Consider the following 25949-nt stretch of genomic DNA (forward strand, 5'->3'; position numbering starts at 1 on the left):
AGACAATTCCCTTGTAAATGAAAATTACAGATGGAATATCTCCATATGAGGAAAATATTTTTTTTAAGCTGCAACAAACACCTAATGTTGGGCTCATTCAAAGATCTCATTTTAGTTTGGCTCATTTGGCTACATTGCAAATGCATAGCATTTTAACTGCCATGAAGTTCTTTGAGCAATGCGTTGTAGCTCCGGCTATTTTGTTTGCCATTGTGTGTAGCACTGCTTGCATATACAGTTAACGGTGAGTGACTGCAGATAGAAAATCTAATTCAGAGTGGCAATTGGCTCCATGTCCTCTCTGTTAGGCTGAATACTGCCCAGAGGTTCCTGCCAAAGGCCTCATCATTTTGTTTTGTGTCACTGTTCATGTCTGCATTCGTCCCTTTTGATGAGGCCTTTCATCCCGTTTGCATTGATTACACTCTGATACAGTACAGGCAATTCATCTTGCCACCACACACTAGGCCCTTTGTTCGAAGGAATGTCTGTGTGCGTGTGCGTGTGTGTGTGTGGTGTCGAAGGACACATGCATGCCTGTAATATGTGTATTTATGTGTGAGTGTAGCAATGTGCACATCTCCATACAAAAGGCACGCCAATAACCTCAAGTGTGAACCATTGCAATTACAAACCAGGCCTTTTGCGGAAATGCATGGTGCCATAATTTTCTGCTCCTTGAACGGGAAACTGAGTCTGAATGTGAGAGAAAAGAGACTCCCAAGTCATTTATTAACTGCAAGTCATATTAATGCGCCAATACTGTGTAATCTGTTCGAATATAACCAATATAGCCCATGATAAATAGTTCCACCATATCATTGATCTCTGCCTTGTTCTTGTACTGCAGAACTGCATTCAACAGTGGAATGAGACCATTTATTTCACACAAATGCATGCAGTGTGCAATCACTATAGCTACCTTGGTTGGATGTTGTGCATAATTGAGAAGGACACCATGACCCCTAAGTCTGTATTGTTCTCCAGAAGTAGCCAAACCATTTGTTTACCAGCCACCTACATCTGAGCCGTGTGGAAAGTGAGCCGCTATACTCAGTTCAAAGTGGCAGGGAGCGAGAAGGACAATCCCTGTTCTGTGAAGAATTAGCACCACCTCTGCAAATAGGCCAGTGTGTAATGCCTGAGGGTGGGAGTTTCACTGAGGCTGGGGTTTCCGTGTAAATAAACAGTGAGGAGGTCTCAGTGGGTGGAGGCACCCCCACCACCACCACCTCCCCTCCCGGGGCTGGGCCCAGCCTTTTGTTGCCTTTAATCCAAGCACTCTCTATTGAAAAGCATGGGGGTGGTGCCTGTGTGAGATTAGCCCGCTGGCTCTTGTGTGTGCCTCAGTTTTCTCACAGACTGCCTCTATGCTTTGGGAAATAACATGCTTATCCCACATCCTTGTGGTGGCTGACAAGAATGGCAACTAACTAGACTTGTTGGGCAATCATGAGCGGCTGTGATTGCGCCTGATAAATAAGAAATAAAGAAATCATAAAAAAACAGCCTCCTGATTTATTCTGTTGTTTTTTGAGTATTTCGAGAAGTCAGCAGGGAACAAAGAGGAAATTAATCAACCTAGTGTATAATGATCATTACCTGTCGAACAGCATAAAGACTTAACATGTCAGCTTGCCTCTTCTCGGAAGCTCGGTATGCACATGAGTCATGACCATAGACTGGGTCATGACACATGGAAAGGACTCAGATGTCAAATTTAAACTCATACAGCCATTTTCTTCTTCATGTCACAGACATTGTATCTCACATGTAGGCCTACAAAATGATACCATAACTGATGTAGATAGCCTTATATACAACAAAAACAAATACAGACAGAAGAGATAGTAAAAAAAAAAGCCTACCTTAGTGTAAAGTGAAAAAACTAAACAATACAAAACTACATTATGGCGTTTACTCAATTTGAATATTAATTTCAAAATATAAATAATCTCACCAGACCTTCAAATGTAATGGCACTATATCTATCAGGCCAGACCTTGGTTTTGCTGTTCACCCATGTTTAAAGTTATTACAGGCTGATTGCCTTTATAATAATGGCAAACAAGATTCCATTGTCTAGCTCGTTATATAGGCCTATATGTAAAGGAAAACTACAGGTTGTGATGTTACAACTGTTTGCATGCTTCCTTTCTTCCTTTGTTTAATGTAGGCTCTCATTACCACGTGGTGGTAACAGATTGTTTGAACTGGAGAGAAAAGCCATTCGAAGCTAATTAAGCAGCCATTCCAGGCACTATTCACAGGCAGAGGACCGAGGAGCACAGGCATTTGTCAGCAGCTTGACCCCGCGTGGTATTGATTGACAACCACCGCTCCTTGAATGACAGGCTTGACACGTCCTGGCCAATCGCGAGCCAGCGAGTAAGTGTACCGCGCTGCCATTGGCTGAGAAACCCTTAAAGCCACAGAGAAGTCCCACGTGGGAAAGAGTGAACCTTCAAAACAAGCGATAGGTTGTGCTCTCGTACTGCTCAGACATGGCTGATGTTCATATCAGTCTATATCAGACAAAAGCAATAATCTCGGTCCCTACAGTACACCACTATCGTCCCAATGTCGATAGGTAGTGACACATGTGTTCTGTATAAAGAAAAGAAAAAGAAAAATCAGGTGCAATTTAAGCAAACAAGAATTTATGTCGGGTTGCCTAGGCAATTTGGTCTGGTGTCGTCGATCGATCGGACGTTATTGTGTCCTTGGGGTCTGTTAACACGAATCTTCCTGTTGTTTTTTTGCGGCTGCTTAAAACATTTTAAAGCGAAATACCAGTTGACATTTCATCGCAATGAATGTGGTGCAGATAAATAAAGTGTCCCACAGTAGTAGCTATGCTAAAACCACAGTATGCAACATTTTAGGGATGGTTGTTTAACCCCCTGCCCATCACACCAGTCGTAGTATAATATCAACTATCGGGTAAAAAAAGACAATGTTTTAATACACTGCGGATATAGAGACTGTGGGCTCTTTTTGGTTTTTAAAAATCGTTGTCGGCGCATTAGTGCTGTTGTTGCACATCAGAGGGATGATGCCTTGTAAATCCATGAGATGATGTCATGTATCACTGAACCCCACGTGGGGCCGTCGTCCTCCGATAGGCAGATGGAGCAGAGTAATCCGATTGGACTGATCCGATTGGACAGATAGGGCGCTGTGCAACGGCGGTTCAGCCCTACTGCCTGCCAGTGTTGCCATGTTTGCTTATTATAAGCGACTTTTGGGCTTGTTTTTCTGTGAAGTTGCTTGTAAATATTGGTTAGTTGCGGGTTGCGGTTTGTTGGGCTTGTTTCTAAAGTGTAGTAGTAGTAGTAATAATAATATTATTATTATATATATATAATATATAATATTATATAATATTGTTAACAAGATTTGTGTTGTTTATGTTTGAAAAATATTCCACATTTGTCACTCTTTTCAAGATTTTCCTGTAGAAACTAGAAGATCTACAAGCTCACCGCGCGTCACATCGCAACGCGTTGTGAGCTTGTAGATCGGCTATTTTCAAATAGCCAATGTATGGGTTTAACGTGCTCATGTGGCCAAGTTGCTTCTTTTAGGGCTTGTTTTCCTAGACCTGGTTGCTTGTTTCTCTCACATTACCTGGCAACACTGACTGCCTGCCTGTGTGTGGCACACGGGGTAGAGCCGTTGGACAAGCACGGGAAATGTGAGATTGTGGAGTACCATGTTACGCTTTTAAAGAAGATCGAAGGAGAGAAAAAAAATCAAACCTCTTCGAATCGGAAGAAAGATTTTGGAAAACATATTTTGGGATTATACTTGGCCACATTCATTGGATGTTCGTGGTTGAGAAGAAAGTTTAATCGAGAAGACCCCGGACCGCACCACACATTTCTCCTCCGAGTAGTAGACCTACATCTCGACTGATCAGACTGGGTGCTCCTGGAGAGGATGCACCGCTGTGCGTAACGTTACATCGAGAAGGATTAAACACATTTCAACGCATGATTTGTAGCTCTACTCTTACCCGCCTTCTTTAAAAAAGGTTCCCCAAACGTTCCGGATTTACGATCGGGTACGTATGTGTCTATAATGGTTTTGATTCAGAATTGTAACAACAGCGGACGCGGCTCCACCAAACAGTATGAATGATAGGGAACCCTGCGTTGTAAAAGCGATCAAGAGCTAAGTAGAGGGTTTTCACACCAAATATTGTGCCAATGAAGATATTTCTCGCCATAAGCGACGTATAACATTTTCAGGAGATGATTTCAACGCCATTGAATTCAGTAGTTTGCGATCGCATCACTTTTGTGGAGGACGTCGTTCTGTGTTGACTGACTGAATAAGGTCATCAAAGAAAAGAAGCTGTTGACTGCTGCTGCTTTTTTTTGCGTTGTTGTTTCCCCCCCGACCGATCGGTAGTATTATTTTCCTCTACTTTAGCTGTGATCATGTAAACACAGTAACTTAGGCTTACTGTGTGTCTTAAAAGCCTTTTTTGTTTTGTTATTCCAATAGATCTAACCGCTTCAAGGATCTTTTTTGCACCAGAGACATTTGACGAGTTCACACGACCACGGATCTCAGCGTGTTGAAGCGGTGATACCATAATAACACACATTTCAACCATTTTGCCGAAGGACCAGCAGCGCATTGGATAGATAAACAAAGGGATACATTTCAAAATGTATCCGCAAGGCCGGCATCCGGTAAGACCTTGTCTCATCTGAATTATAACAGCTTTATATTTATCTCTTGACAAGATTGCAGAGGTGGTGGTGGCACGCCACTATGTTGAAGCCTCAGTCTATCATTTTCGTATAACCTTCAACTGCTACAACTCTGTTTGCCTTTTGTATTTGTTATATTGCCAGGGATGGGACGATAATCGTTATTATCGTGATTAAAAAACACTCACAATAATCGTATTGCAGATTTTAAGTTATCATGAAATTGTCCTTCATCATACACTAGGATGACTTAGCTTTTGTTGACCTGCAAATTCAGTACAACTTCCAAAAATAGCAGATCTACAAGCTCACAACGCCTTGCAATGTGTTGTGAGCTTGTTGATCGGCTATTTTGTGTTCCCCCCAGAATAGGGATGCTGGAGGTTGTTAACAAAAGTGGCATTTTAAGTTTTAAGCATATTTCGATTATCCGATAATATCTTTAATCGCAATTATTTTTGCCACAATCATCGTGACATGTAGGCTAATTTTCATGTCGTCCCATCCCTAATTACCACACATTTGCTGTTCACCCCGAAATAATGTTGCAATTATTGCTATAATGCCTATGGTAACATGGAGGCTTATCAGTATTTATTTAGACATGTTTGTTTACATACTCAGCCATGTATACTATTATTTTTGGAACAATATTTGAGTATAGTTTCCTGCCTCTATTGCTCTGGTAATGGCTCATTTACTTCAATGGGGAGGTTTGCCTAAAAAATAGTGTAATGTCTAAATGTAAGTTTTCCCCTAGAGGGATGATAAAAAAGTGTATCAAATTTACAAATTGAGGTCCCCTCAAGAGCATGAGGCACCGTTCTGCAGATTGGGAGGGGTGGTCTTTCTTGTATTGATGGACTGATGTGAGTGTATACAACCTTCTTTCAGGCTCCCCATCAGCCAGGCCAGCCTGGCTTCAAATTCACTGTAGCAGAGTCTTGTGACAGAATCAAAGATGAATTTCAGTTCCTGCAAGCCCAGTATCACAGGTAATAATTTAACGTGAAACCAATAGCAGTTTTTTATTTTAAGCTGATACTACAATTATAGAAGATTTATGGGCAAATATTTGCTGTCAACTTCCACATGGGGGAGGAAACAAAGCAAAAACCAGACTACGGTTTTCATTCTCAGCACACTGTAGTCAAGTGGTTAAGAGTGAGTGATTTATTGGAAGGGCAGAAGACGCCTGGAAATTGACACCTTGTCTTCTATTTTAGTCTTAAGGTGGAGTATGACAAGCTGGCCAATGAGAAGACGGAGATGCAGCGCCACTATGTCATGGTAAGATTATGTTACAATAGGAAGCAATTATGTTTCCAAATTGTGAGGCTTGTAAGAGATCTAGTTTAGAGGTGGAGTGAGACAGGGCCATTGTGTTGTTTACCTGTGTATGTGTGTGGAGGTTTGGGTAGGTGAGTGTCAGGTATGGGCCTGTTTGAAAGTCCCTCCAGGGGATTGGGCGTGGATGGGGGGCTCTGTGTATCTGGCTGTTGCTGCAGAAGAACCCTTTTTCTGACAGACAGGCAAGCAGGGAGGCAGCAGTGGGCTGAGGCTCCATTCTGGAGCGCCCCTGATCTCCAAGGGTCAATGACTACAGCGTTGCCCTCTGTGTGTGCTGATCTGATTATTCTCCTAGGAGACACAGTGCTCAGACATATGCACGGCCATAAATTAGGTGAGCGCTGACGGAGGAGGGCCAGAGCAGTGTGTGGGAAAATGTACCACTGCACACAAGATGGAGGACGCGGAGCAAGCGGTTATTCTTTACAAAATATCAGCCCCCTGTTCTTTGGTACGGTAGCATTCTTAACCTATATGTTTTAATATTAGTGATTACCCAAGGTGTGCCCATGGAACAGAAATTTGGTCTCAGACATGATGCAATCAGTGTGTCTTCTATGGCCAGTGTATTCTCCTTATCCTAGGTAAACACGCAGGGGATGACTTAAACCAATACACTGAGACTTAAGTTAAACATTCTTTTCACAGGAAAAAACATGTCAGGCTGACAGGGAGGAGGTTAGGTAAACATGTAGGAAGTATCCCACAGCCAGCGCTGTGGGCCCTCGGGTGTCATGTTACGTTGAGGGCTGCGAGGGCTCTGATCTCAGACAGAATGGCTCTCTTGTTTGAGGGTAATTTTCGAAGAAGCTAATGGACTGAATAATGCATTGGCCTCATCAAATAGACGCTGACTGGAAAGCCATTTCGGCCCTGACCACCACTCGTGGGCTCCGTGGATTACATTTCAGCCAGACAGACTGACCTGGCTTGAGAATATCAGGAGCGTTGAGCAACGGGCGTTAAGCTGAGTAAACAAGACATCTCAGCAATCTGGGGGGAGTGGGGGGCTTAAGGCGTCAATCAATAAATCTAACCCTTTCTTCCCTGTGCCCACACTGCAAGACGTCGGAGTAGACTTTGAACACTGTACTGTTCCTGACAATGTTTTGCCTGATGAAATTTGGGCTTAAAGCAACTTGCGCTTTAATCGTGTGAATGGGGACATAATTGACAGCACACTTTAATGGATTGTAATTGATTTAATCAGATTGATTATGTGTAACCATATTGCCAGCAAGCAAGTTACATTAAGGTTATTATAATTATGCAACAAGTTGCAAATGAAAGGCTGTTTTTATCAATGCTAATAGTAATTACACAGAAAAGCACTTGCATGTGAGAGCGACTGATTGATTTGGAGTCATCAAGATGATTAACTAAACAAAAGGTTCTTTTTTTCCCTTCTAGTATTACGAGATGTCCTATGGGCTGAACATAGAGATGCACAAACAGGTAGGTACCACTGGGATCCTGTCTGAGCCCAATTTATTTTTTCTCAGTTCACTGCCTCAACTGTCTGTCTGTCTGCGTGTGTGTGTGTGTGTGTGTGTGTGTGTGTGTGTGTGTGTGTGTGTGTGTGTGTGTGTGTGTGTGTGTGTGTGTGTGTGTGTGTGTGTGTGTGTGTGTGTGTGTGTGTGTGTGTGTGTGTGTGTGTGTGTGTGTGTGTGTGTGTGTGTGTGGGGGCAGACACGGTGTGACAGGAGCCACTCATGGGGCTGAGAGCTGAAATGTACTTTGATGATAGTAGGCTGTAAACAGAAGGGGTCACTGCACAGGGTGTGAAGGAGGCAACACACATGCTCACACTAGCATGTACTGTATTCCACCGCTGTTGCCTTCCCTTTGGAATTTGTGTAAAAGGCAAGATTTGTTAAACCGCTTTGATAAGATTAAAGGCAGACTTTGGCAAGGCCAGCCTTTGACTTAATGATAAAAGAGAGAGGACTGCTGATAGGTCGGCACATTTTTCTTTTATGGCAGACATTAATTCCGGGCAGGGCAGGCAAAAGTCCTTTCCTCAGGCTTTTTTTTTTTTTAATATACTGTGTACTGGGGCCTTGACTGATCGTGCACTTCTCACCATTAAGTCACCCCACCACTGATCACTAGGAGGATCAATTGCATTGACATGCTTGGAGAGGTAAGGAACACATGAATGGGAAATCCTTAGATTCCCAGGCTGTTTTGAAACCAGTAAAGGCTGTCCCTCCTCTGCATCCCCCAGTAGTGGGTTGGGCTGGTTAATGACAGCACTGGGGACGTGGTGGATTGGAGTGGTGGGGTGATCCATCAGTGTCTCTGGGCTGGGTGTCACACTGCCACATGTCTGTCAGGCCTGGGGCCTCTCTGATAGCTTCTGTCAGGCACTTATCTCCAACCAGGAGAGGAGAGGAAGGGTGGGGGGAGGGCCAGTTGAAGAGTAGCGCTGGGGGGAAGGGCGGCAAGCCCTGCTTTGTGTAAACAGGTTAATCGACTGATCCATTTTAGCGCCTGACTTTTATCAGGAGCCTCAACAGAGCTGATGGAAGACGTTGAATAATTCATCGGCAGGGCCCTAACCTGCTGAACAGCGTGTTTGTAAGCAAACAGTGTGGGCCCCCGACCCTATTGCTCCCCACAATGCTACTACCCCCTCCCACCCCCAGCATAGAGTGCGCAGGGTGGGGTTTGGGGGGGGGGGGGGCATAGGGAGTGGTTAACAGGCAGGGTTGGGCCGGATTATTGGATGCACATAGGCATATTATTTTCCTGCCAGGGGATTTATTTTGTAGTGAGGAAATCCATTCCCCCTAACGGTGCCTTTTTCATTACTGTGCAGAGACATAATGCGGATTTCAGAGTACACAGCAGCACATCACAGATGGGCCGATGTGGTAGTGCTGTCTGATCCTGTCCCGTCAGGCACAGCACTATATAGAAAAATACAGCTAATTTCTGGCCTGTGCTGTCAGCCTGTAATTTCCATGTCTGCCACTTGTTTCCGGGAGCTGCCCTGGGGTGGAGGGGGTCGGAGGCCTGGGTGTCCATTAAAAAGCCTCCAACAGTTTCAGGGCTTTACCTGTTCCAACATAGTCACAGAGCTCACTTGAGGCCACATACATACAAGTAATGCGTGTGTGTGTGTGTGTGTGTGTGTGTGTGTGTGTGTGTGTGTGTGTGTGTGTGTGGGGGGGGGGGGTTAACAGGAGGGCAGGGAGCAGTGTTGAGAGATGAATGATTTATATTCAGGGGCCTTAAGGAATTATTTGCGAAGGAGCTAACTATCTGGCATATGGGGAGGCCAAAACAAACTTGGTCAGCCCACGGAGTGAGTTAACAGTGTTCTTCCAAAAGAGAAGCGTAGTGATGACGAGCGGCTGGGGAAGCGTCGCTAGCCCTCCCTTCCAGCCATCAGTCATCTGTTTCTGCCTGCTGGAGTGGAGCTGTGTAATTGTTGAGGGCAGTCAGGGCTGCACAGTTAGAATTACATGATATTATTTATACTATTACATTAAAATTGTATTTTAGAATATTACATTTTCATTACATGACGATTGTGCTTGTTTTAGTTGTCACTGTCGCACTGGTTTAACCGTTGAAGGTTGTTGTATTCATTTACTTGAGAGCCTCTTCCTCCTGTTGATTATAGTGAGGGTAAATCGCTGTAACGATCCATGCAGCCTATTTAGAGGCGAGGCCCCTGGCCTCAGTCGGTACAGATCGATACAGGTAAATTCAGATGTCAATTAACAATTTGGCCTCAACTCACCACACTTTAAACAAGGCTTGGAGGTCCAGCGCAACATCACAATCTGGCTGGCGGAAACTTCCGTCAGGCCTCACCTTAGATGAGATAGTATTGGAAGAACAGCCACAATTTTCTCATGACTGGGAGAGAGAATCCTTGTCATCTTGTAGAAATTGGAGGCCCTCTCCAACTGACTGGGTCAAGTGATGTTTATGCACAGATCACGTGACCAACACCACCAGTTGTTGTGGCTGTGTATTTAATGCTCATCAGTGTCTCACTCCATTCTCCCATTGCTGATAGCAACAGACAAATAGCTTTCTGCGTGCTGCTGACAGGCTGGCCTGAGAGTGCTCTTAAAGTGGTGCTAGACAGGTCCGAGTACCTGTAATTGTGTAGTCGAGCGCAAAGCTGGCCCCTCGAGGGCTAGGCTGTCATCTGCTTAAAGCGACAACAGCCCCTTTCTGTGCTTCTTTCCCCCCCCCCCCCCATCTGCCGACAGAGCTAAAAACGTGCCTCTGCACTGTATCTATTTTGACAGTGTTTGCCCACTGAGTCGTTAGTTATTTCCATGTATTTGCATCTTGTACTGTGAGAGGGTGTAGAAGCAGGCGATTGTTTTGGTCGCGCTAGGGTTGTCCACCTCCTGACCTCTCAGCCAGCTGTCACCATGACACTAAGCTTCAGAGGAATGGACTATGCGCTCGGAGCCTTTCCACAAATCCTGTCAAATGTTCAACTGCTATTGACATGGCTCATCTCAACAAACAAAGATTATTCAAGCGCAGCAGCTTTCTAAAGCACTTATTTTATAGCTGTAATGCTAATGCCCATGCAACCTATATATATCCCGACCTCTTTAATCAGTGTTTATTAGATATATGGTAGATTACAGCCAGGTTGTATGGAGGTCTAGCTCTTCAGCTTTATATGTCTGTTTTAGGTGCGCTATAGTTCTCTTAAATCAGGTTGTGTGGTATGTAATGAAAGGGCTAGCTTTATGCATATTGTACGTTATTACATGACCATATGTGTAATTCAGATTACTGCCCGTTGTGCATCTGAAATTAGAAATTGAGCTTAGCGTTTATGCCACTGGCCTGCTGGGCAGAGTATCTATGCTATTGTAGGTTGGGTCAGCAGGCCTTGCCCGGCCCAACATTACTCTCCAATCTCCCTGGCGGTGTTCGGAGGTAATATGTCCTGCTGCCAAAACAGCCTGGCATTTGTGCTATACGTAATAAATAAAGCTGGCAGCCTGCAAAGTACATTGTGTGTGTTGCTCCGAATGAAAAATCGGAGAAAATCCCTCTGATATGTTTGTGTTCTGCAGTGGCCCTGGGTTGAACTGCAGCTCATAAATTCCATAGATGATGTAGCTTTGGCATTGGTATTTTCTCTGCTCTCCCAGTGCAGAAATCCCCACCTACCTCAGAATCTGCTGTTGTCTGCTCTGCCCTCCCTGGACAAGGGAGGCAGAGGAGAGCCTCGCCATGCAGTGTTTTACAGGGGTGGGGGAGGGTTGGCGGATCATGCATGCACCCCTCCTTTACACCTCCTTCTCCCACTGCTCCTTTTATCCACCATTCATTTGGCCTGTTCATCTGATCGACAGGCTGAAAATTCAATTTAATGACCTGCCTCCAAGCACGTAATATGATTTTAAACCCTGTTACGGTCAGGCAGAGGTGCCATTTGCATAATGATCCTAGCCAGATAGGGCTGCAGCTGTTGCCATGGTAGTGGGTAGACAGGCAAAAGAATGGAGGCCGGGCTGAGTGGATGGATGGATGGGTGGGCTGGGGGAGGGGGTCGAGGAGCAGTCGACTGCAGTGAGAAACAACCTCCACATTGCTCTCAGGAAGACCAGCCTGTGGAAAAACCACATTCTCAATATTCAGTGGCCAGCTGTTGTGTTCTAATGGTATTGATCATAGATTTTTGAGGTGAACGTGTTGTACTAAAGGTCATTATGGTCTCTACACTTTACTCAACCATCAGAGCCATATAGGGCAGCCATAGTGTAATTAGTCTGCACCGGAGTCATATGTAAATAAACGGGGAAGTGTGGTCAGTAGGGCTTACTTCCTGGGCGCGGTTGATCTCTGAGGTTAACTGCAGGACAGCAGAGTGCTAGATAGAGGGGAAGAGGGCAGAGTAGAAGAGAAGCGAGAGGATGCTCTTAAGTCAGCCGCACTCCGCCTGCTCATATCCGTTTAGCGTGGAGTGCACTCTCAGCACAGCTGTGCTCCATCCCCCTGGGCTCTCCTAATGTTTTAAATATTTCAAATGTCAATATCATGCTGTTTAGAGGATGTTGAGTCAAGCAGTTCTGATTGCCGCAGTAATTGACTTAATCGGTGTAAACATTAAAGGGAGGGGGGGGGGGGGGGGGCTAGGGACTATGTGAAGCCACTGTTTCATACTCATTTACGGTCTGCTACTCTCTTGTTTTTCCAGACGGAGATCGCCAAACGTCTCAACGCCATTTTAGCTCAAATTATGCCTTTCCTGTCACAAGAGGTGAGTTTCTTTTATGTGCCTACTGTACCTTGTAAACACTGTAAGTACAAAAGAGCAATTGGCCGTTATGGTCTTTATTCAGGAGCCACACATTATGCTCTAAAGTTACAGCTTTTAAAAACATGGAAGGTTAGACACTTCAAAATAATTGTGTGTGACTCATGCCTCTTATATATAATGGCATCAAAGCTGTGAATAGTAAATGTATGGTTAACAATGTGTGAAACTATGGTTGGTCAATGCTGGCACGTCGTATTAAGCATGCCCTTTTTTCCCCAGCACCAACAGCAGGTGGCTCAGGCAGTGGAGCGGGCAAAGCAGGTGACTATGACTGAGCTGAATGCCATCATCGGGGTACGTGGACTTCCCAATCTGCCTCTCACCGTGTGTATTCCTTCTTTTATTCCTTTATTTGACCTTGGGGCTAGAGGCAAACCTGCACGTATGTACAATCACTGGCTCATAAATATTCCTCTTCTATCCTAATCTCCCATACCGCCTCGTTGCGCCAAGTAGAACAAACTGTTTAGAGTACCGAGTGCGGTCAACGTAAGTCGAACCCAGTGAAGCAATAAAGTGCAGATTTGCCTCTGCCATTGATTCTTTTATCTAATTTCTTTAATATTGTTCTGTTCCAATCGAATATTTTGTTTCTGAGTAATGAATCTGAGCCGTATACACAATGAGTGGGTCGGCCAGAGAGTCGGCCTGTTGTTCCATACTGGGTCTCAGTGGTGTCTTCACTGCCTTGTTGTGTGTTTATAAATGTGAGCCTGGGAGCTCTTGAGATCCTGCCTCGCCAGCCTGTATTGCTTTAATTGGCTAAGGTTTTAACGAGGAGGCTCATCCCTCACTGCTGACCTGGATAGCTGTGGGAATTAAAAGTCTGAGGGGCTGAGCACAACACAAGTGCCAGCACTGCTAAGCTAGACCGAGACAGCGCAACACACAAAGCACAGCAGTCAGCCATCACAGCCCGGGTCCGCAGTCTGCTGGCCGCAGCAACGCAGCGCTATAATGTATGGTTTTCATCACGACTCTGGCCTGACCATCTGCTCCTCATTGATCAACAGCAGCAGGCCTGTCCTCCTACCACACAACTGATTGGTTTCACCTCCCAATCCAAGAGCTCACACTATCAGTGATCTTATTAGTGGAGTCAGGGTCTTTAACATGCACAAGAGGCCCTGCCCGGATGGCTGGCTGGATGACTGGAGGCACATATCGGAATTCAATTAATGCCCCCTTGGTGACCTTTCATTCCAGGATAATTGCTCCCTGGAATTTCTCTGAGTAGGTGTCTCCAGGTGATGGAGAGCTATTTGTTTTGTTTTTTGTCTTTTTTGTTTGTTTGGTGGACTGAAGCACATCCATTATTACTCCTAAAAGACTAGACATAGTAGTGTTAAGGAAAGCAATTTGAGCTGTGGCTAATTATAAGGTTTGATTGTACGATCATTATGATTATTTCTGTACTATCATTGCTCTAGCTTTGGATTAGGCTCCATGCTCACTTAAGCTCTTGCTATCTGGACACTCACATGCTTGCAGAAGTTTTAGAAAATGTTGAAATATTGTAGTAATCCATACATGATTTACATAACATTGCTTCAATGTGGCATTTCACCAGGGCAAAGCCACTGGGCCTCCTCTCACTCATGCACAGGTCATCTTGCACGTACATGTCTGTGAGGGTGGAAATGTAGCAATGTTTACGAATACCTCTCTTATTAGTTATTCATTGAGAGAAGCAGCAGTGCAGGCACGCCAAGAGCCTCATGCATATTGTAAGGCAAGGTGGGGTGAAAGAGCGCGTGCCAGGCAAGCAGACAGACAGGGGCAGCAACCAGGAGCCAGCCGCATGTGTTATTGATGGGCCTGAAGGCCATTAATAGGATGCATCTAGGACAAGCTGCTGGTGTCCGAGATGAACCTGCTGACTGGTAGCAAACTCTGCTTGATTAAAAAAAACTCCCCTTTAAAAAAGCAAAGTTCAGCTAAGCACATTTCCTCACCCTCCTGGATGCTGCCTCCAGGACAGATGATATAAAACAGAGGATACACCAAACATACGTAGGACTTTTACACCAAGTTAATAATAGTGTTCATCCCTGACCAGCCTCTGTCCTCCTTCCTCCCTCAGCAGCAGCAAGCTGCCTACCCAGCTCTCATGGTCAGTGGCATCCTGAGATGTCTGTGTGTGCCATGCTGAAGTTTATGGAATTGGTGTGTTTGCCCACAGACAAGGAGCTTGAGGGGCTTGTGCATGTTGCATGACATTAGTCCTGCCTAGTTGCCAGTGCCACAAGTATGTTGATTGTGTTGTTTATTTGCTATGCTTAAGAGAATGGAATTGGGCCCGTTTTGCTTGTGCGCTTACATTTTTGAGCTTCAAACTGGCTCTGTAGGTACATATATTCACTGCAAGGGGAAAACGGGAGCAAAAATAGTTGGTCTTTATCTAGGAATATTAAATTAGAGTGAATAGGGCAGCCTCCGTTCTTTATTTATTATTGTCTTCATTTATGGCCCTCTAATGAGGGCTCTGGCTGATCAGCCATGCATATTAGCCATCAGTGCCTCATTAAGCACAATGAGCAAGGATGACTCTCCCCTGCCAATGAACTGGCTCCTTAATTTCCCTCATGGACATAATATCATAACTCTTTCCCACACACACACACACACACACACACACACACACACACACACACACACACACACACACACACACACACACACACACACACACACACACACACACACACACACACACACACACACACACACTCTCTCTTTCTATCTCACCTGCTCTCTCTCTCTCCCTCTCCCTTTCTCCTTTCCTGTCTCCCATGCACATTTTCTAATTGGATTGACAGCCCTTCTGTGGAGTAGGGGGCAAGGTTGCAAGTCCACATCCCCAGTGACCTGTAACTGCCATTTTGCAAGCCATTCCTCACCACCTGCTGTGTAGATAATAAGTAAGGACATAAGCAATTAAAACACCCCTCCAGATATGATTTTTATGGACATATTGAAGTAATATGTACCCTCATAATAGCTGCACTCGTGCTTAAACAAATGAGTGTCCAGGCTGTTCATACCATGTGATGGGCACATCATAGTGTACTGTACCTTGACCACATCCCAAGCCATTAAGATGTACCTAATATTCTGTAAATTACCATAACAGGCACCAGTCTGCTCGGGAACGATGCAAGTCGGGAACAATGCAAGTTGGGAATGCCCCCCCCCATGTGGTTATGCAATACCCGTTGTCAGAGAACCCGTTGTACCCGTCTGTCTGTCTGTGTCCCTCCCTTTCATGCCCATATGGGGATCTTTGTCTGTTTCTCTGTGATGAGAGACATGATGTCATAACATAAGGGTACTCCATATATGGGGATTTGTGGTTTCTGGAGATCGACTGATCCGGCCGACTTCCGATTTAACTCATCAGTCCCTCGGGTCCTCTGTGATGGGCACACCGAGTTTGAGGTTGGTCGGGCCCATATATCGCTATGCCTTTATATGGGCATAGCGGTCGGATCAGAGTTTCTGGACAACCGGATTTTAATATATGCCTATATATGGGCGTAGCGGTCTGATCAGCGTGTCTGGATAACTGCCTATCCGACCGACTCAGGGCCGAGCACCGCATTCTCTCGGTTGTTGGTCACACGTGCGCAGAGTTTGAAGTCGGTCCGAGACGTTTACGTGATAAGTGAACTACAGACACACAGACAGAGATTTTGTGCATTTATAGTATGATGGTCACTGATTGAGCTTTGTAAAAGAAAGAGGGGCGGTGCATGCCATTGCAGCACCTGAATTATTCAGCTGGGCTTGTAGACTGGTAATAAATTGTCAAAGTCTTTATTGGTGACTTGGCTAAGTATTATTTAACCATGCTTTAAACTGCTTATGTCCATTCTGAGTGCCTTTTAACTCCCTTCCATTTCCCTGTGCCTTTCAAATATTGATGGCAATATTGGAGGCTTGACTGAGTGCCAGCATGGGACCCCTGGTCTTTGCTGCTGGAGGCTTCCAGACACGTACACACGTACACACACACACACACACACACACACACACACACACACACACACACACACACACACACACACACACACACACACACACACACAGTGAGACAGCTGCTGCACTTGCTGTTCGGTCGATCTCAAAGTTTGGGCGTGTGGATGACTCATGCGTTGTTAATCCCGCGATGTGAATGTGAGAGGAGTAAATAAAGGCAGGCTGTGTTTTGAAGTGTTTAAAAAAGCAGGTAGTTTAGACTACAGACTGACATATTGCTCCATTGCTGGGGGACTCTCTCCTTCCGTAAGAGGGGTGACCCAGAGTCGTGACAGCTTAGAAAGAGGACTTAGTGAGGAGGGGCTGTGTTGCTGCTCTGTGAAATGTGCTAGTTTACACTGAATGGAATGATGAATAGAACTCTGATTCATCTGGATTTTAGTTGCATGGCTGGCTGAGACCTTAACTTGTGTCATCATTAATTCGCTGCAACGAATATTGCCTTCATTGTGTGTCGCGCCCCAGCGTGGACTAACTCTGCTGTGCACTGTAGCCATCTTCCCCCCCCTCCCCCTCACACCCACATCTCATGTATCAGATTTGTTGAGAGTCAAACATTAGTCACAACTTCTGCTTTCCTCAGCACAGGTCTGGTGGGGGGAGGTGCTTACGTGACCCTGCCCTCTTTGTTGAAAAAAAGGATTGATCCCTGATCCTAACAGTAATAGGCGTGTGTGATTGTACTAATATCTGACCCAGCCTGCGCAAAAGCAACTGAGCAGCAATCATGTTCAGTGTGTGGTGTGTCTTTGCCTTTTCCCTCCGACCCACTTGCCATCTGTCTCTCACCCTATCTGTGTGCAGCAGCAGCAACTCCAGGCACAGCACCTCTCGCACGCGGCCCACGGGCCTCCCGTCCAGCTGCCCCCGCATCCCTCGGGCCTGCAACCCCCCGGCATCCCACCCGTGACGGGCTCCGGTTCGGGCCTGCTGGCGCTGGGGGCCCTGGGAAGCCAGGCCCACCTCCCTGTCAAGGATGAGAAGAACCACCACGATCTTGAACACAGAGGTGAGTACATATACCTACCGTCGTATTTCTGTAATGTATCTTAAAGAGACATCAGCAGCTTTATCAGTTTACCCTGGAGGAAGTGGTATGGTGGCATGTTTCTAACGTTAGCACTGTAGCTAAAAGGGCATAAAAATGGCGAAAGGACTAATTTAGTGTAGTGTGTGACTTCCTTGGGGCCCCTAGGAAGGTGAGGAGTGCATCCTGTCTGCTCACATTCTGTCTGGGTAATGAGCTGGTACATTCTCAGTCCACGACAGCACAAGCTATTCAACAGGTCCTCATCACACTGATAAGAGGACCTTTGTGCCTTCCAGCCAAATCTCTAACTTCAGCCACCAGCATCTGTTGCAATACACTAACTGCACAGTAAAGTCCCTTATGTTAATTTAACCCTGAGAGTGTACAAATGTAACCAAATTGGTCCACTTGGTTACATTTGTAGGGTGTTACAGATGGATAAGGATTTCACTGTGACTGACTCTTTTCTCTTTGTTGGATCTCTTCGTCATCTCCCTTGAACTCAACCATCATGATTCCTGTGACTGAAGAGAGCACGGTGAGTGTCCATAACTTTGCTTTGAACGAGGACATGATACACTGTGTGTGTGTGTGTGTGTGTGTGTGTGTGTGTGTGTGTGTGTGTTGTCGCATCTGTAATGAGGGATGAGTAATGATCTGTATTAATAAGCCCCTGTGCATTTTAATCCAGATGGGTTGGGGGTGCGGGGGGTGACGCGTATCGTGCCGGAGAAATTAGCACTGTAATTTCATCACAATTAAAGGAAGACTTGGACCCCTCTTAAAGGATTTCTTTGATCCTTCAACTCCCTGTTTACCAGTCCATTACCAATCTCTCTCTCTCTCTCTCTCTCTGTCTGTGTATCTCTTTCTTCCTCCCTGTCTCTTTCTCTCTCTCCCTCTGCCCTCTTCTTGATGAATATTTATAAACACAAATTGCGATTTTTTTCTTCTTTTTTTATATACCCTTTTCCTTCACCCTGCCTGGCCCGGAACTGCTAGAGCATTTTATTTGAATGTCTGCAATGTCTGATGGCTTGTGATGGGCCTGTGAGATTGTATTTCTGCCGGCCCAGGCTGTCTGAATGGGTGCAGTCATGTCTGAAGGAATGGAACTCCTGGGGCGATTAGCAGGCCCTGTTTTGTTGCTGTGCTCTTGTCCTAGGTCATCTGATAGCAGAGTGGTGACTTTGGTTAATGAGTCACGCTAAGCATCTCTTTAAAGGTCAGCCATTATGCAGACGGTGGCCCTTTGCCCAGACTGCTAGTCCATCGGCCTTTTGTTCTCCTCTCCGGGGCTGCCGCTGACTTAGCCCATGTCGCTCCCCTCGGCCCTCAGTAGAAGGGACAGGGAGGGAATCGTGGAAAGCTTGGCGGTTTGCAAGCCATTTGCAGGCCAATCGCGAGCTCCTGTGAAGGCCCGCTGGACACCTGCCTAGTTCCTCCCCGTTCTATTGGCGTTTTTTGGAGTGAGCTGTCCCAGCCTGTGTGGGCAAGGCTCCGTAAAGAAGCTGAAGCACCAGTCAGTCCCACGCTGTTGTGCCCACTGGCAGGATATAGATCTCACCCCCCCCCCCCCTTTCTTTATCTCAGCGCTCAAAGCCTGCCGTTAAAAGCCGAGTGGAACTGACATGGTGCCCAGGCACCGCGGCAATCAATGCCCACCACACACGCGCACGCACACACACACACACACACACACACACACACACACACACACACACACACACACACACACACACACACACACACACACACACACACACACACACACACACACACACACACACACACACACACACACACACACACACACACACACACACACACACACACACACACACTCACTCACTCACTCCCCCCCTCGTCTCTCTTTCTGTCTGTCTGTCTGTGTCTCTCCCTCCCTCCTCTCTCACGCTCAGCCTGGCTGACTCCAGAGAAAAGGGCCTCTGTTCAGGCCTCAACACACTGCTCATGTCCCTGTGAGCCTGTTTGTTGTCCGGTTATGTGGAGGAGGAGGGAGCCCGGCTTGGAAAACAAGCCCCCCCTTTAGTGCAGATAACGGCCCTTTCTGTCACCGTGGCCAGGGACAGGCTTGTGTGTGTGAGAGACGGGGCTTTGGCTGGTGTCATGGTACTATGTGGAACTGGCCTTCCAGCTGCCTTTTTTAAGAGTCTGTCGCATCCACAGTGGTTGTGAATGAGACATTTATTTTAGTGCTTGGATTGGCAGTGGTCTCTGTGAATGTGCATTAGTGAATGAGCACTGCTCTGCTTTTACTGTCTGTGAATGAAGACCTGGCAATGAAGCCTGTGTTTGTTTATACTTTATTCCTTTTTTATTTGCAGAATAACTCCATATCCCCGTCAGACAGCCTGCGCACGGCCAGTGAGAAACACCGCAGCTCGTCCGACTATAGTCTCGACTCTAAGAAACGCAAAGTGGAGGAGAAGGACAGCATGAGCAGATATGTACGTCACTGTGCACTCCCCCAACAACAACCAACATTTGATTATGAAGATTTAGGATCCTGGTTGATTAGCTCATTTTATTTATTTATTTTCCTGCTTGCCTTACAGGACAGTGATGGAGAGAAAAGTGATGACCTGGTTGTGGACGTGTCAAATGAGGTGAGCATGCATACAGCACCAGCAAAATGTATCCCCATCACTTTCATTGGCTACAGCCAGTCTGTTTACATTATTATGTAACTAGCTAGCTATCCTGCTAACATTAGCTAGCCTACACACATGTCATTGTCAATTACTATGTGCAAATTGGAAACCGGTGATAACCTATTCCATCCACCACCAACTCACCACCAACTCAGACAACGCACGAGGCCATCTGCTCTGTGCGGGCACTCGCTCAACTAGCTGTTGGCATGCCTGCCTTGCTGTCAAGTGATGTTAAAATGACAGCAACGGGGCGTGGTTTTGCTAAATTTGCTGGTGCAAAAGGAATACATGAAGATACATTGACTTTTACCTATAGGGAGTTTCAAGTTACATAAGTCTCAGAAAATGTATTGGTTTACCATTAATTCATTATTATTAGACTATATTGTTTTATATATTCTACTGCACTTTGCTCTTACACCTATTTTTGTTCACCGTAAAAACAACAATCGTGTTTTTGTGTTTCATCCAGGACCCCGCCACCCCACGGGCGAGCCCTGCACACTCCCCACCTGAAAATGGCATCGACAAGCCCCGCCCTCCTAAGAAGGACACGCCCAACAGCCCTGCATCTGTCGCCTCGTCTGGCAGCACTCCGTCCTCCAAGGCCAAGGAGCTCAGTCACGTAAGACACTGAGAGAGAGAGACACTGGGACAGTGAGAGAGAGGGAGGGATATGTGCAAATAAATCTAGGCCGTCTATGCAGTGGATTACGAGTGGTTGTCGGTGCTTTAAGTGCATGACTAAATGTCAGGGATAATGTTGTCCTGCATAGGGATCAGTCAGGTCTTCTCTGTAATAGCTCAATGTATTCAACTATTTCAGGATTTTTATCCTCCCGCCGCCCCCACCACACCCCCCTCCCCTCACTCAGGGAAAGATTAAAGCCATAGCAGTGAAGGGATAAAAACGACCCCCATCGTCATTGTGGTTGTAATAGGTTTTGGAATAAATAGCAGTTTATAGCTTGGCAGGACTATAGGGGTTGTCAGAATTAGATTGGATTAGGTTCAGTTTGCTCTCACATTGTCAGTCTGCGCACTGTCTGCTCTCAGAGATTGTGAACATGCCCGCATTCTCTCTCTCTTCCCTCAACAGAATGACAAATCCTCCACACCAGGCCTCAAGTCCAACACCCCCACGCCCCGCAACGATGCCCCGACCCCTGGCACCAGCTCCACTCCCGGGCTAAGGCCCATCCTGGGCAAGCCACCAGGCATGGAGGCTCTGGGTTAGTTCCACTTTCCTTCCATTGGTCTCATGAAGCATTTGCTCCTTTCCTCCTGTGTTCCATTCTGATATAAACCTACTTTCTGTCCCACTTTTTCTGCAGCAGCCCCAGCTCTGCGTACCCCTCTGTCCATCGCAGGCTCATACCCTACTCCGTTTGCCATGATGGGCCACCATGAGATGAATGGAGGCCTGACCAGTCCTGGTGTGTATGCTGGCCTGCACATCTCCCCTCAGATGAGTGCTGCAGCTGCTGCAGCCTATGGACGCTCTCCAATGGTAATGGTAATGTAATGATCACATCTGTGGTTATAGTAGCTTTACTAGAAGTACAACTTTGTGATCAGAATTCACCAACAATTTTCAGTTGTTCAACAGCTTCTGTCTCCTCACCTTCAGGGGTTTGACCCTCACACCCATATGAGAGCTCCGGGTCTCCCAACCAGCCTGACGTCCATTTCTGGTGGCAAGCCGTGAGTAAACTCAGAAGGACACTCTCCTACTGCATTCTTTTTCTCCTACTGCACTCCTCTGCAAGTCTATCTATTAGTAGTAATGATGATCAAAAATGCCAATGCAAGCTCTACTAAACGTTCCAGAGCCTACTCCTTCCACGTGAGTGCAGACGGTCAGATGCAGCCCGTGCCCTTTCCTCCCGATGCGCTGATCGGGCCCGGCATTCCCCGCCATGCCCGGCAGATCAACACACTGAGCCACGGCGAGGTGGTGTGCGCTGTCACCATCAGCAACCCCACGCGCCATGTGTACACGGGTGGCAAGGGCTGTGTGAAGATCTGGGACATCAGCCAACCAGGAAGCAAGAGCCCTGTGTCCCAGCTGGACTGCCTGGTGAGGACCTCCACCACACACCCACCCCTCTCACTCATCGCTTGCTATTGATTGGTTCATTACAGTGGCAGAACACTGTCTCTGCCGCCTCCAACCTTCCCACCACATCCCTATTAACTGACTAGTTCCTATCTAGTTTGTAAACCTCCTGTTGCTCTGTACTTGTGTATTGATTTGCTCTGTCCTGCATTTGTGTGTGTTTGTGTGTGTGCGCACAACAGAACAGGGATAACTACATTCGTTCATGTAAGCTGCTACCCGATGGCCGCACATTGATTGTGGGAGGTGAGGCCAGCACACTGACCATCTGGGACCTGGCCTCGCAGACGCCCCGCATCAAGGCCGAGCTCACCTCCTCTGCCCCAGCCTGCTACGCCCTGGCCATCAGCCCCGACGCCAAGGTCTGCTTCTCGTGCTGCAGTGACGGAAACATTGCCGTATGGGACCTCCACAACCAGACTCTTGTTAGGTGAGATAGCAGCGCCCTGGGCACACTTTGTGACTTTTGGCCCCACAGCAAGAATTGCCTCAGCGGTTCGATTAAGTCCACCAATTTTATGAGCGTCACGCTTGGCACAGACATGCGCAGAGCAAGTTCTGTCAGGGAACTCAGCTTTGCCTCAGCTCCACGTTCACATCCACTCATCCAATCACACACTCATTCTCAGACCGCTCTATTTAACTGGAGGTTTGCACTACTCATTCCTGCTTGCTTTTGCTGCTGCTCATGCTGATGCTGATGCTGCTGCTCTCACCACTGCTGTCTTGCTAAAGAATTGCTGCTCACCCTCCACCACCCCAGCTACCAACTGTCATTTTCGATCTGCTGTTTATTTACGGGGGATTCGGAGCCCCTGTGGTTGGGAGATTTATCACTATCAGAGTACCTAAAAGCAGATCCAATTCATTGCCAAACCATAATAAATATATTTCTCATTTTATATTCAATAAAAATATCTTATCCTTCATGAGTTGTCCTGACAGAACCAGGGATGTTCGCTTCAGGAATGTTTACAGCTCTTTCTTATAATCTGTATTGCAGGCAATTCCAGGGCCATACGGATGGCGCGAGCTGCATTGATATCTCCCACGACGGCACCAAACTGTGGACGGGCGGTCTTGACAACACCGTCCGCTCCTGGGATCTGAGAGAGGGTCGACAGCTGCAGCAGCATGACTTCACCTCACAGGTACAACCCGCTACCATAGAATGAACCTAAATGTATGATTGAACAAATTAATTAATTGAAAACAAAAATGCCCTATGCATACTCAACTGTCGATGCCAGTTTGAACTGGATTCAAGTCATGCAGTCACTTACGTGTTACCCTTTCACAGATCTTCTCTCTGGGCTACTGCCCGACTGGTGAGTGGTTGGCTGTGGGCATGGAGAGCAGCAACGTGGAGGTGCTCCACCACACTAAGCCTGACAAATATCAGCTCCACTTGCACGAAAGCTGTGTCCTCTCCCTCAAGTTCGCCTACTGCGGTATGATTTCACACACACATATACACACGCACACAAATACACACAAATCGCTGACTTTACTATACAGCGAGGGTACCATAGCCCTTTTATAGCTGATTTGACGGTAATACTGCAGTGCCCTTTTTATAACCTGAGTGCTTGCTTTGTGTGTCTTGGCAAGGTCATTATTTGAAGGGCCTTTTTTCTATTTCCATTGCTGCCTCATTCAAGGTAGACTGATTCTATTGCTCTTTTGCTCCGCAGGTAAATGGTTCGTAAGCACTGGGAAGGACAATCTGTTGAATGCTTGGAGGACTCCTTATGGCGCCAGCATATTCCAGGTATGCAGATCAATACGCTTCGTCTGCAGCCGGTCCAAACGTATGCACAGCTAGTCTCTCTGAGAGGAAGGACACGGCGACCGCTGTCTGACAGGGCTCTCCTATCAGTGAAAACCGAACCTGAAATATTGACCTGACAAAGAACTCTCTTTTTTTCCTGAGGGGCACTGGGCCAGAATTTGATGTCATTAGAATCTCATCTAGCCCTGTAGTCAGCTGTTCTGCGCCACTTAACCTCAAATGTAGTTCATCACGCTGCCTGCCACCAGGACTGAACTGTCGTTTTTCTTTTTCTCATAAAAACTACAGTCTCTTCCCTAGCCATTCCTGAGGAAGGTCATGTGACCGTAATGTTGCCCTTTACCATAAAAAGATGTGCTGTATATATACCGTAGCCTGTAACTGTGCCTTTCCTTTTCTGCACTCTGTCCCCAGCCAGCCTTACATAACATATGTTTGTCTCTCTCTTTTTTTAAAACAGTCCAAGGAATCCTCGTCCGTCCTGAGCTGTGACATCTCCGCGGATGACAAGTATATTGTGACGGGCTCCGGTGACAAGAAGGCCACCGTGTATGAAGTGATCTATTAGGACTCACTGGTCGTTGAACTCGGGAGCATGCTCGATGCTCAGGAACACGACGGAGCTTCATCTACCCTTCCTCACACAACGACAGCATGGATGTTACCCACCCGGCTGGATTTTCGCAGTTTGGGGCTGAACTGGAATGGGCTGCGCCAGACTGTACCGCATGTCGGTACCGTTGTGTCTATGGGTGCCGCGTTCCTCCGGTTCCGCCCTCAACCGTCATTCATACAACTGTATGACACTTGTACAGTGAGTGTGGTTTTCCACACACTCAGAGAAGAAAATATTGTCTTGCTGTTTTTTTTTTCCTGTTTTGTCGGATATTTCCTTTTTTTTTTTTTTACGTGGAGATGAAGGTTCCGTGACGCAAGTAGAAGCGGCGCTTCACTCTGGAGCTTCTCCCTGGAGGTCCTGTGTAAAGTGTACATAATGGAGTAATAAAAGGCCTTTTATAGATTTATATTTTGGTGTCCAGTTACGCTTGTGATGGTTCTTTCTTGTTCTCCTTGATTTTCTGTCCCCACTGGGGAATGGAAATTAGATTAGGACTTTGTAAGAGGATATTCTATTTCAGTTTTTTTCCCCCTCTGCCTTTTTTCATGTTCGTTGTCCAGGATGACCTTTTCGGAAATCTAATTCGGAGGCAATTTCCCCCCCTTCTCTCCCTGAAAATGGCTTTTTCTCCTCCTTCACAATTTGCTAGAACACAATTTCTCCGTTTGGGATTTTAGCAGTGGAGCATTCTGCGAGATGTCCATTTCCTCTGACTACATGGGAGTACGAGGGAAGGGAGAGGAATCACAGCCGCCAGAGCCTCTTTCCCTCCCCTAAAATATGACCTTTTTAATTCGTCTCTGAAATGCAGGGTTTATCCCAGAACATTGGCTGCTTTTAATGACAGCAAAGATGGATCAAATGGCAGCTCATCTGGAGGGGGGTGGGTTTGGACTTGGTGGACAAGCAGATGGCGCCTCGGTTTCTATCACTGTTGGCTCTTAAGGATTATGAATATGTGTATGCTCCGCAACAAAAGTGTTCACCGTTAGCCATCGATCTGTAAGAGTTAATCATTGCCCTTCTCTTTTGACTATCTGTGACTGATATGCAAAGGCTTTTTCACGGTTACTCACACTGGTGGCAGTCAAAGTCATGACCACATTCTATGTGTTTGGGTATGCTCTAATTTTCTTCCGTACTTACATTGATATCCGATCACTGTTCTCTGCTGTCATAGACTGAAATGGACTCTGCTCCAACACACTTCAGACCATGTAGCAAAACACATGTCATCGTCACCAAGGATTGTACAGTTGTTGATATTTCAATAAACTGTTTTTATA

At 46.3% G+C, this 25949-nt stretch overlaps 1 protein-coding gene across 1 annotated transcript; it reads left to right on the forward strand.

The window, feature by feature from the left end:
• The first annotated feature begins 3674 nt into the window (after positions 1 to 3674).
• Positions 3675 to 25949, forward strand: tle3a (TLE family member 3, transcriptional corepressor a). Its single transcript, XM_084060369.1, is given in 21 exon segments — positions 3675 to 4066; positions 4513 to 4703; positions 5619 to 5719; positions 5951 to 6014; positions 7485 to 7529; positions 12265 to 12327; positions 12607 to 12711; positions 17230 to 17448; positions 17450 to 17524; positions 19804 to 19926; positions 20035 to 20085; positions 20606 to 20758; positions 21233 to 21365; positions 21471 to 21643; positions 21764 to 21837; positions 21964 to 22213; positions 22435 to 22682; positions 23256 to 23403; positions 23553 to 23703; positions 23947 to 24023; positions 24505 to 25949. Coding segments are annotated over 20 exon segments (2385 nt in total). The 5' UTR covers positions 3675 to 4066; positions 4513 to 4679; the 3' UTR covers positions 24613 to 25949.

Source organism: Gymnoscopelus microlampas (assembly GCF_963454915.1).
Source record: "Gymnoscopelus microlampas genome assembly, chromosome: 6".
In the NCBI taxonomy this organism is placed as follows: domain Eukaryota; kingdom Metazoa; phylum Chordata; class Actinopteri; order Myctophiformes; family Myctophidae; genus Gymnoscopelus; species Gymnoscopelus microlampas.